Source organism: Dipodomys ordii, unplaced genomic scaffold (assembly GCF_000151885.1).
Source record: "Dipodomys ordii isolate 6190 unplaced genomic scaffold, Dord_2.0 Scaffold74, whole genome shotgun sequence".
Taxonomy (NCBI): domain Eukaryota; kingdom Metazoa; phylum Chordata; class Mammalia; order Rodentia; family Heteromyidae; genus Dipodomys; species Dipodomys ordii.
Window position 1 is genome coordinate 4,859,485 of NW_012267290.1, and position 12,336 is coordinate 4,871,820.

The window sequence follows — 12,336 nt, forward strand, 5'->3', positions numbered from 1 at the left end:
GACCCGCCTCTTCAGCCTCTCCTCCCCCTGCAGGTGGGAAGCACCGTGTTCTTCAGATGCAGGAAAGGGTACCATGTCCAGGGCTCCACCACCCGCACGTGCCTGGCCAACCTCACGTGGAGTGGGATCCAGACGGAGTGCATACGTAAGCGTGCCCTGACCTGTGCCGCCCGCAGCCGTACACAGAGCCTGCCCAGCGCTGGTCTGCGTGTCTCTTCACATGTCACTGAGAGTGAAACTGGCTGGCTCACGTTGAAACATCAAAGGGCCAAAAGCTGCCTAAAAACATGACCTGCAGCATTAACACAACTATATTCACAGCTCAAAAGTTATCACTAGGGTAATCGGTCAAGGCTTTTATTTGAGACATTCATAAACCATGAAGGTGAGATACAGAATAAATATTATTACTCCTTATATTTTTAAAGAAATAAGGATCAATAGTTCCTTAAGTTTCTAAATATACATCCGATTCTTAGCACTGGCTTAATGAACATGAATTTACTAGTTGCTGACACAATCAACTCTGCTCCTCTGAGCTCGTGGAGGGCCACCTGTGTTACTTTCTAAGACTGTTATTGAAGGACAGGTGATATACCATTTCCCTTAACTGTGTAGCAGAAGTGTTCTGTTTCTTTCAGAGCTGGAATCTCTTCTCTAAGTCCCTTCATACCATGACATGCATATGTGACATGAAGAAGTGACTAGATTCATAACCATCCCGATGTGTGCTCTGTGTTTTGGGCACAGTTGCTGACGTTATCCTGAGCAGAGGTGAGCACTTGCTAATGCAGTAAATGTTCCTGCAGCTCATGCCTGCCGGCAGCCGGAGACCCCAGCGCACGCGGACGTGAGGGCAATCGATCTCCCGGCCTTTGGTTACACGCTCGTGTACACCTGCCACCCGGGGTTCTTTCTTGCGGGAGGTTCGGAACACAGGACCTGCAAAGCTGACATGAAGTGGACAGGGAAGTCTCCGGTTTGTAAAAGTAAGTCGCTGGTGGAGATGTGAACGTGCTTACTAAAAGGAACGAAAGCATTGCGTGTGGCCGGGCTGGTGTGTCTGACATGTGCCTGGATGACCCCTGAGTGACCCCTGAGTGACCGGAGATGGGGTGGGACCGTGGCCTGGCCGACCCTGCCACTGTCAGCCGGGCTGTGTACGGTGTGTGCATCCTTTCCCCTGTGGCCAGTCAGTAGACTTTGTTTGCTATAGCCACATTTGCAATCAAAGAGAAAAGCTATTGGGCTGAAGAAAAGCATTCTGAATTTTACAATAATAGTATCTAGTATCTCATCAGAAGATGTAGTCTTCATAAATGAGATCGGGTAAATGAATATTTGCCAAGTGTCTGAGCACATACAAATTAAGCCATTGTTTTTATTTTTAAGACCACAGGTTGTTTGCTGACAGCATCAGTTTCTATATCCTTGACATTGTTTTTTTAATTACAAAATCCATTAGCATGAAAATGACACTTTAATTACCTGCCGATTTGTGTGTTTACCGTGAGAGAATTAAGTGGGAGGGGGGCGAACGGCAGGTGCCCTCTCTGGTTCTCGGCCAGCTTGGATCCTCTACGTGTGTGGAATGGCAGACCAGCAGAGTCCTGACTTCCCTGAGCAGTCTACCCACCATTCTCACCTTGGGGATATTTAACCTGCATCCCCCTTGCCCATCCTGCCAGGAGTCCAGGGGATGGACGCTAAGAAGCAAAACTCTTAAGAGCTAAGGGATTATAAATTAAATCTAACTTGATGATTGAATTAAACCGCAGGCAGGGGAAATAACGGTGTGTCCCTCATTATTAAGTCATGAGGTCGTCGGTCTCAGCGGGTGATTGGAGGATGAGGTGTGAATCCCAGCTCACTTCAGACGTGTCCCGGTGCAGGCAGAATGGCCCTCCCGGACCAGAGCTGCCTCCCACCCACCACCCTCATTTGCAAGGCTCTCTGTTGTAGACCTCCCACAGAATATCCACTCCGACCCTGAGCTCAGCTCTTACAAACTCAACTCAGATCCCACAGCCGAGACATGGGTATAAAATGCATCTGTATATACTATGTTGTACATTTTTAAAAAAATTCTGGAGAAAGGAAAATTGCTTCATCTTGACATATTTTTCAACCTTCTTCAAAAATTAATGTTTTTGAAAATGATAATTTGTCTTTTTACTTGTAGGTAAAGGAGTGAGAGACGTTAATGAAACAGTTACTAAAACGCCAGGTTTGTATGCCAGAGGAGTTATAGCTTTCGGTCAAATAAAGTCCTTTGTTTTCTACTGTACTCTGCACAGTGAAACACCTTTTGCATTCAGATACCCGAACCCATTGGTCCACGACAAAGTTAAGATTCTCCCTGTGTCAGGGACCACACACCTCCACAGCTTGGCCCAGTGTTTGACCAGCGGGCTGGCGTGTGGTGATGGGAAGCCCTGTCCCAGGGCCTCGGGCACTGTGTGGAGGAACAGGCCCGGTCCTTCCCGTGGGCAGCACGACAGAGAGCCTTATAAATAGGGTTGCAGTTCGTCCCCTAGCCGCAGACCCGAACAGACACGCGCACGGGGCAGAGAGCCTCAAACGCACACGCACACCCTCTCTGCAATCTCCACCATCCGGGCATCCTCTCTCTGTCTTACATTGATTAAAGCTTGTCCTCATTGAAGCCTTGCTGAAACACATCACAGGCCGAATCCATGCACCCATTTCCCAGGAAGGATTTCATTATTAGAAATCGCCTGGCACAGGGGATCTGTGTGATACTCTCAGATTATCTAAATCATAAAATATGTCCCCAAACTATTTTAATTTAAAATTTTATGCCAAGGTTTTTTTTTAAAAAAAAACAGACCTTGTATTTAAAAATTTTAAATTATATAGGCTTTTTGTTTTAGTTTCTTTACTCCAGTTTTAGCTCTAGTTTCTTGGGCATAAAGCTTGATTTTAGAATCAACATATTTGTAGTGCTGTTAATTCAGAATGCTATGGTACATGTGCAGTTCCTGGGTGAGGCAAATTGAACCAGCATGGCTAAAGGAATCTCTGCAGTCTGAGTTATAAACTCTGAAGATTTTTTTTATCTTTGGGGGCTATATGCATTATTTACATGTAAAAGGACAAACGAATACTTACCCCGTCAACAGCTTCTTTCGGGGAAAGAACCATATACTTTTGTTTTGTTATTATGTTTTTTTTCTGTTGGCTTCTGTTGGCTGACTTTGTGCATCAGATATTGAAAAATCTAGAAGTGCATTTTTGTAGATGCAAATGTTATCATCAGCATGTCTTTCCCCTTCTTCCTGAATAGAAGTGCCATTAACTATGGTCATAACGGTGGTATGTTCGATCCCAGATCGTTGCTGCCGTACATTTGCACACTAAGAACAATACACAGGTCAGATGGCCAAGACCCATGAGATGTCCTCTGCCCGTGTCACTGGTGGCCATGTTTAGATGTGGAAGCCACTTGTTCTTAGCCCCCCCCCTCTGGCACGTCCAAGGATAGGACCAAGGTACCCCTAGGAAATGATGTAACCATGCACACTAACATCTCCAGCTCTACCTGGAAAAGAGTTGTCTGGAAGTGTTCAATGTTAGAGAGTTAATGTAATCATTTTAGAATCTCCAGTTAAAAACAAGGACCTATGCAATGCTATTTATGGATGAATGAATGTGTTTGATGTCTGTTATCTATTAGCGAGTATTTTAGACCTTACCTGGCTTCACTTATCAAGTTGTTACTTGGGTCAGCAGCTGGCTCCTCAAAGCCCCAGGAAGCTGTCACTGCTACCGTTCCTGCACCCGCTTTGCAGGCTTTGTGGCAGGCGTGGCCTGTCCAGGCAAGGTGGTCAGCTGGCCCCAAGCAGAAGCATGGACACGGGAGATACCTCATCCCTGTCACATGATCATTTCTCATTGTAATTGGACTTGCTAAAAAAACATACTCAGGGAAAAATGAATCTCCAGAAGCTCAACATGTGTTCTAATCAGTTTTACTTACAGTGGATTTTTGTCCAATTAAATAATTGAGGCACATGGTCAGGCAGAAAGGAAGAAGATCCTAGAGGCACTGGGGGAGCGATACACCGTCATTCTATATGCATGCTTACGTTAATAGTGTTAGATTTGAGGAGTTACACATGTATGTTAGCAGAGACACAAAAATCTCACTAACAGTGAACACAAGAAGATATGTTGATGTATTTACATGTACTCCTGATTGATTTTATGGGCCACAAAGACACCATGTCTTCCACTTCTGGAGACATGTAGGAAAGTGGGATATATCACACAAGGAGAGTGAAGTGGGAGAGAAGAAAATGGTGATGGGGAGGGTGATATTCTGCACTTGTACAATGCACCCCACAGGGTAGGAGCGCTTTGTCTCCAGCTGGGTCTCCAGCCCTGGGCTTGGGGATGTGAGCGTGACGGGTCTGGATGGGATTCCTGACAAAAGACACTGCGAATTCTGAGCCCAAGGCCCTCGGGGTAGACAGGCCTGCCATGTGCTCCCAGGACAGCTGACCACAGGAAAAGCTCAGGCTGATGTTGGCAGAGCAGTCTCCGTACACCATGGTTCTCTTAAAGGAAGGGGTTCTGCTCCTACAGACATGCCTGAGGTGCTAGAATGTTCCCAGCAGAGCCAGAAAAGGCTACATGCTCATCACACTTGACTGGTGCACCTGCTGCTTTTGACTCTTGCCGGAGAGGACAGGGTCCCAGGCTATCCTACTCTTCACTGTTGGGGTTAATTGAAGTCTCTCGCTGCACAGTTTTGTGCCTTCGGTGTTTGAAAATATCTGGATCCAATCCCTGGCATGGTGTGCTAACGTTTGTCTGTTTCCCTCTCCCAGTTCCTTCAGATGTGTTTTTCGTCAGTTCAGTGTGGAAAGGATATTACGAATACACAGGCAGAAGGCAGCCGGCCACCCTGACTGTTGACTGGTTCAACGCAACCAGCAGCAAGGTCAACGCGACCCTCACAGCAGCCCCGCAGGTGCAGCTGGAGCTGACAGGTAGATAGTCTCATCACGGAGCTCACAGAGACACTGCTGGCCATGTGTGCCCGGAGCCCCAGAGCCCTCCCTGACCTCCACAGCTCCGTAGTGTTTGCTCATTCTTGAGGCCACTGCATTGATACAAGAAAGGTGATGGACATCCTCATGTGTACACACAGTACACCTTGACTCTGACACTTCTGTTCACAGATGCCTGCCTGTCCATTTCATTTTCTTGATATCTTGGTTCTTACCATGTGTATGTTAGGTTTGCTCCTGTGAGCTGAGTGCACAGGAATTGGTGCTGCCCTGTCTGGGGCTCTCCACTCCTTCTAGTTTTATCTATTCATTATCTCATCTTTGAAATGAACTGGCGGTGAGGTCACTCAGAGGCACCCTAACCTTCGCCTGTGGCCAGCACCTCTCCTCGGCCACGCCCACCGGGCCACGCCCACCCAGGGTCATCTCTCTAAGTAGCCCAGGTCCAGTGAGGGCTGCGGTTCCTGTTACTTTCCTTCTTCGTTTGGGGTAAAAGTGTTCAATTTAATGAAGAGCACTTAACTCCCCTGAGAGGAGTCTATACAAAAACTCTATTAAGAAGCTATTTTCAGTGAGGAAAAAAATGCCGATGCTGTAATTTATCAGTAAAATGAAACTTACAGTTGAGTTTTCTGGTGCCCATGTTGTCTGTTCTGTGGACAACATATTGACCCCTCCCAGGGCTGGCTGACCCCTCCCAGGGCTGGCTGACCCCTCACAGGGCTGGCTGACCTCTCCCAGTGCTGGCTGACCTTTCACAGGGCTGGCTGACCCCTCCCAGGGCTGGCTGACCCCTCCCAGGGCTGGCTGACCCCTCCCAGGGCTGGCTGACCCCTCCCAGGGCTGGCTAACCCCTCACAGGGCTGGCTGACCTCTCCCAGGGCTGGCTGACCTTCCACAGGGCTGGCTGACCCCTCCCAGGGCTGGCTGACCTCTCCCAGGGCTGGCTGACCCCTCACAGGGCTGGCTGACCCCTCCCAGGGCTGGCTGACCCCCCCAGGGCTGGCTGACCCCTCCCAGGGCTGGCTGACCCCTCACAGGGCTGGCTGACCTCTCCCAGGGCTGGCTGACCTTTCACAGGGCTGGCTGACCTCTCCCAGGGCTGGCTGACCCCTCACAGGGCTGGCTGACCCCTCACAGGGCTGGCTGACCTCTCGCACTATCCCCCCCACTATCCTTCCTCCCCACTTCCCCCTTGTCCCGCAGGTCTGACAGCCTGGGTCTCTCCACAGGGGTCTACAAGAAGGAGGAAGCTCACCTCCTGCTGAAAGCTGCTCACATCAAAGGCCCAGCAGACATTTTTGTGAGCAAGTTTGAAAACGACAACTGGGGCCTGGACGGTTATGTGAGTACCTCCCTCCCCTTCCTCCCCTCCCCCTCCCCCTCCCCCTTTCCTCCCCCCTCCCTTCCCCTTTCTCCCCCTCCTCCCCTCCCCCACCCCCCCCCCCTCCCCCCAGCTGAGAGCAGCCTCCCTCCCCACATGGGATTTCACACTTCATCGTCTTGGCCTCCCTCCCCGCACGGGATTTCATGCTTTGTGGTCTGTGTGGGAAGAGCTAAGGACACGGGGCAGAGGCCGTGGCTGTGTCTGGGAGTCCTGAGCTCCGGCAAGGAGCCGCAGCCACCCATCCCTTCCTGTCATGACACCACCACCACATCATTTGAAATGGAAAAAACCAAAAATCAAAAACGGTCCAGAGCTGCGAGGCGGCTACGCTAGGAGGCCAAGGAGACAGGGAAGCCCGCCTCCCCTCCAGCTGGCTGAGGGCCGCCCGGTCTTCCGTGGCCGGTGGCCATCTCCCGTGCGTTCGGAGAGGTGCTCACGGCATCATCCCAGCCGGCTCACGGAGGCCTCGAGGGAGCTCTGCTCCCCGGGGACCAGCAGCCCACAGTGGTGACACAAATGGCCCGTTGTGTGTGTTGTCCCCGCGTGGGACAGCGTGTGGACGGCCGCGCCAGGGGGCAAAGCGGATGGCTTCCATGCATTTCCTGAGCTTCCCTGTGGAGTGACCACAAATGTCCCCCAGAAGAGGGTTTTCCAGCTGCATGTGGCGGCCGGGTGTTAGACGTGAGGTGGGCTGTGGAGGCCCGCAGAGGAGCCCCGCGCGGCCCTCACCTCCCTCCTCCCTGCCTCCAGGTGGCCTCGGGGCTGGAGAGAGGCGGCTTCACCTTCCAGGGTGACGTGCATGGAAAAGACTTTGGGAAGTTCAAGCTAGAGAGACAAGGTAAGCAGAGCTCACCACACAGCTTCCTGCCAAGCAGAAGCAGAAAGGACATGACTTCTAACAACACAACCAAAAGGGATTACTGTGTGCTACAGTACCTAAAAGCGGGTTCTTTTGACAAGTAGAAATGTGTAAATAAGGAAAGAAATATGCCAGAGTTAGTAATAAATCATTGTATCAAAATACTTACCTTATAAATATATAGAGATATATATCATATGTCTGTATCTATGTAGATAGCTATAGAATCTATATCCTTATATCTTTATATATTATACCCTTATTAGCCAAAGAATGAAACGGACTCTTGCAATACACGTAATATAATACCTAAGGAAACTAAAAGTGAAAAATAATTTTTAAAAAGTAAGAATAATTAAAAATGGCCAACAAACTTCTAAGGTCTCTAAATATGTATATATATATATGTGTGTGTGTGTATATATACATACATATATCTGTATATATCTGTGTATATATGTGTGCATATATATGTACACATGGGTGTATATGTATATATATATATATATAGGTGTGTGTCTATAGACATGTAGACACACACAAATATGCCACAGGCTGTCTGGATTTTAGCTATTCGAATGGCACACTTTAGGGAAGGCAGTTTGGGCTGGTTGATCAGACATATTATGTGTGAGTTTGGAGATATGTGAGCAGATGTCCTTTCATTCAACAACTACAACATTTTTGGTTAGGCAAGTATAAAAATATGTTCTTTCCCTATAGAGGCATGTTTCAATCAAGACTATATTGATTAGAACACCTAGTAAATATGGAACTTAGTAATGAAACCCTACTCTGTATAAATAATGAACATTTAAAAAACTAACTATTCTTACAAAGCAGAAATTACCCCTCTGTGGTGAGACATTTGAGCTCTGTGCACAAGGCCTTGGGTTTGGCTGCAAAAACCACAAAAATAAAATGCAACCCGCTTTTAAGAACAGAAATAACTTGCACAAATTATATGTCTATCATAAAATAATCGCTTCTGTGAATAATGTCATCGGGCGAATTTCGTCGGACATTAACCTAGAAGCCACTGTTCAGCACATGCATTGGAGGAGCGAGGCATGTGTATTGGTGCCCGTGAGAACAGTGCTGGCCCTCGGACCCTCCTCCTTCCTCCTCATCTGCCTCCACCCTCTGACTTGACCTCTGAGTCAGAGCGAGAAGGTGGACCCACATCCCTCGGCTTGTCTCTTGCCTGCTGGCCGCTTTTACGATGAAGAATGAGGTGCAATATTCTTTTTGTAAAGTGTGATGTGAGGTGTTTTACCGCCGAGTCTGTATTTTCAACAAGATAGACAAGTTACCTCATGTGGCTGTCGGACTTGCAGAGTCCTTGAGCTGCCGCAGGAAGCTCATTGTGGAAGCTAAAGATCAAAGGGACCGCACCAACGCAGAGGAGAAGGTGCTGGTGTGGAGGAGATCAGCCCTGTCACTACCAATGGCTCCGTGCTGCTTGCAGACTGCTGTGTAAGCACTGACACTTTGGAGAGCAGCCGCGCCACGCAGCACGGGCGCCAGAGCCACCTTGGTGAGGACGGCTTTGGACAGGGTGCTGCCCCTGGGCCAGGGCTCAGTCCACACGACTGAGGTGTCCCGGGGTCTCGGTGCAGGGGAGGCCCCACAGCCTGTACGTCAGCGCCAGTGAGCCGTCGGTGGGCCTAAACCAGCATGCACACGACTCATAACGGCGTCCACCATTGCACAGTCGGTACCCCTGGGTAGAAGAGCGTCAAGGACCATGTCAGCAGTCGCTACTACTTCAAATTGGTGATGAGGAACAATAAATGCTGCCCACCAACCCTAATGATGGGTGATGTCTTCCTCCCGGTCTCAGCCAAACCCTTCCCTGGGCTTCCTCCCCAGCCCCCGTCCTGCTCGTATTTCAGAACACTGCAGTGAGCCAGACTGTGGCTGTCCACAGTCACTCACCCCACGAGCAGCCTGTGGCTGTCCACGGTCACTCACCCCACGAGCAGCCTGTGGATGTCCACGGTCACTCACCCCACGAGCAGCCTGTGGATGTCCACGGTCACTCACCCCACCAACAGACCCGGTTTATTGCTTTGCTATCTCACATTTTCTTTATATAACCTCATTCCTTTTTTCATCTAACAAAATAACAGCTCGAATTCACAAGAAATCCGTATGCGCATGTAATGATGAGCTTTTTGTCAGGAACAAACCAATTTGAATCCCAAGAAAATTTTCTGTTCACCTAATTAGAAAAGGCTACACTTAAGTAATGCCTCAGCGACAATCATTCATTGAAGAGTGATGGCGGAAGCCCATGTTTATGGGTAAAAGTAAACCTAATTGTCTCAGTCAGAAGACAACAACAAAAGGAGTGATTATCATTAAGTAAGTGCTGAAACCAAGTTAATTTGAAAGACAACTTTAATGTAAAATCTTGTATAAGAAACTCAAATTGGTTTCCCCATTAAAATGGAATGACTTTATCCACACATGGAGTGAAAGAATATCTGCGGGAAAAAAAACAACATGAAACTGATCAGTGGTTTTATCGAGAGCATCTAAAAGACTCAGAGGTGGACTAAAGGACTTGATGATTTTATCTCTCTGATGATACAGTGACTCACCTGGCTCATCCCCTGTGAAAATATGCTTACGTTCCTTCATCAGTAAAGAAATCTGCATTTAAAACAAACCCTCAGATTGAATCAGCACAGAAGTGGTAGTAATTCCAGGAGGGATTGCAACAGAGAGGAGAGAGTGGGCAGGAAGGGAAGGCCAGGGCAGGCAGGCAGCACTGGTAGCTCACACGCTGACATCCCATAAACCACAGCACAAAACTGGAGAATGTCTTTGGACGGAATCTAGGTAAGACACCGTGACACTAAACAGCACAGATTGTATTAGGCCATGCTTCTACCTAGAATGTTGCATGAATAAACGCAGAGATACATCTCATTCAACTGTAGAGAAAAAACTGGAAGAGTTAGAAGTAGTAGTAACTAGCAAAAGTATTTTTGGTATATAGAACCAACAAACTTCTTCCTATACACCTTATAAATGGAATGTTGTATATGTGCCCAAAGAAAAAACTCGAAAATAGGTGAGTGAGAAGCCCCCATGAAAGTGTACATTATAGGAAAGAAAAGGGAAACACAGACAATATTCATGCAGTATTGAAAGGAGGCTTTAGATCAGCACACAGGGCACAGAATGAGTCTTCATTTTTATTTCCCTCACATGAATTATTTTCGTGACCTTTTCTGCCATTTCACTTAATACTCCATGGCTGTGTTGTCCTGCAAATCATTAAAACTAAGAAAGTGGCTGGAACTAGGTAGGAGCCTTATAGTAGCTCAGCCATCTGAGGCTGGGTGACGGTACTGTCCACAGAGCAGTATCTCTGTTGTCCTGTGTTACAAAGTGCGGTCTCTTGGGCATGGAGATTTTCCAGAATTTTGAGACTGGCAGTTTTATATTTATTATGGACAAACTATATAAAGTTTGGTCCTACTGGGAAACCACGTGCAGATACCCTGGGAATCAGACATGGGCACTAAGTAGAACCCACGAGAGTCCAAAAATGAAACTTGAGTCTTGAGTCCAAAATGCCTCCACACATCTGAAAATAGCTTAAGCAGGGGCTGGATTCTAGAAGCTCCATGGAGACTTGGGTCTGACTGACCACATGCCAGTCATCGCTCCAAGTGTGTGAGTTGCACAGGTCACCTGATTCTTACACAGAGCGACGCAGAGGGGGGCCATTGTCCAGTGAAGCATTGGTCTTCTTGTTGGAGAAGCCACCTCTGGCTCAGTGGCTCCTGTCTGCCACATCCTGGACTCAGGCACGATGGCTGGAGCTGGACGTCACGATGGCTGGGCTGGATGTCACAAGGCTGGGCTGGACGTCACAAGGCTGGGCTGGACATCACAAGGCTGGGCTGGACGTCATGATGCCTGGGCTGGACGTCACGATGGCTGGGGCTGGATGTCACGATGGCTGGGCTGGACATCATGAGGCTGGGCTGGACGTCACGATGGCTGGGCTGGACATCATGAGGCTGGGCTGGACGTCACGATGGCTGGGCTGGACATCACAAGGCTGGGCTGGACATCATGAGACTGGGGCTGGATGTCACAAGGCTGGGCTGGATGTCACGATGGCTGGGCTGGACGTCACAAGGCTGGGCTGGACGTCACGATGGCTGGGGCTGGATGTCACGATGGCTGGGCTGGACATCATGAGGCTGGGCTGGATGTCATGATGGCTGGGCTGGACATCACAAGGCTGGGCTGGACATCATGAGACTGGGGCTGGATGTCACAAGACTGGGCTGGACATCACGATGGCTGGGCTGGACGTCACAAGGCTGGGCTGGACGTCATGATGGCTGGGCTGGACGTCACAAGGCTGGGCTGGACGTGCTCCCTCACCTCCACACTGCTCCAGTCACCCCCATGCATGACATGGATGGCGTCCCGGGACTTGTCTGTGAAAGCTGAAATGTTCACCAGCAATGGAAGGATTCTCAGCCTCTGATCGCTCTTGTGCATGTTCGGCTTACAAGAATAAACAAGACTTTGCTTTCGATTTGGAATTCCACCAGTTCTGGAGACGAGCTGGCCAACGAGCACGCCACACCTGACTGATTACACACCTGCGCACTTCGTGACCCCTGGCATTTGGCCAAATGAGTTTCAGATCCTACCTTGTAAGTGAACTCCCCCCAAAACCAACTTCGTTCTTTGCCCACAGTCGGGTCATGAGGGTCTGATGGCTGGATTTCCGCTGTAGGTGCGGCCTAGAGCTAACCACAGTCTCAGCTGCTGTTGTTTGAGAAGGGCCTCCCTCAGCAGGTTAGGCTGGTCCACAACGCTTCTTATCCCACACTTGGAACTCTGGGTCCTCCTGCTTCAGCTTCCCAAATGCTGGGAGTACAGGCTGCCATCGCCCCTGGTGGTGAATGTTCCTTTCATGGTGAAGGAGCTGTGTCCCTCAGTCTCCACGTTGACGGGAGCCGGCGGCCCGCCCCGGCCCCCACGCTGACGGGAGCCCGCCCCGGCCTCCATGCTGA

At 49.2% G+C, this 12,336-nt stretch overlaps 1 protein-coding gene across 1 annotated transcript in view; it reads left to right on the forward strand.

Annotated features, from left to right (window-relative positions):
• The window catches only part of LOC105991563 (CUB and sushi domain-containing protein 1-like), an 871,556-nt gene that overhangs the window by 855,243 nt on the left and 3,977 nt on the right, over positions 1-12,336 (forward strand). The window contains exons 62-67 of the mRNA XM_013024215.1: positions 34-145; positions 810-989; positions 2,183-2,227; positions 4,854-5,015; positions 6,269-6,381; positions 7,174-7,261. Of these exons, the coding sequence (XP_012879669.1) occupies positions 34-145; positions 810-989; positions 2,183-2,227; positions 4,854-5,015; positions 6,269-6,381; positions 7,174-7,261 (700 nt within the window). The remainder of the gene's footprint in view (positions 1-33; positions 146-809; positions 990-2,182; positions 2,228-4,853; positions 5,016-6,268; positions 6,382-7,173; positions 7,262-12,336) is intronic.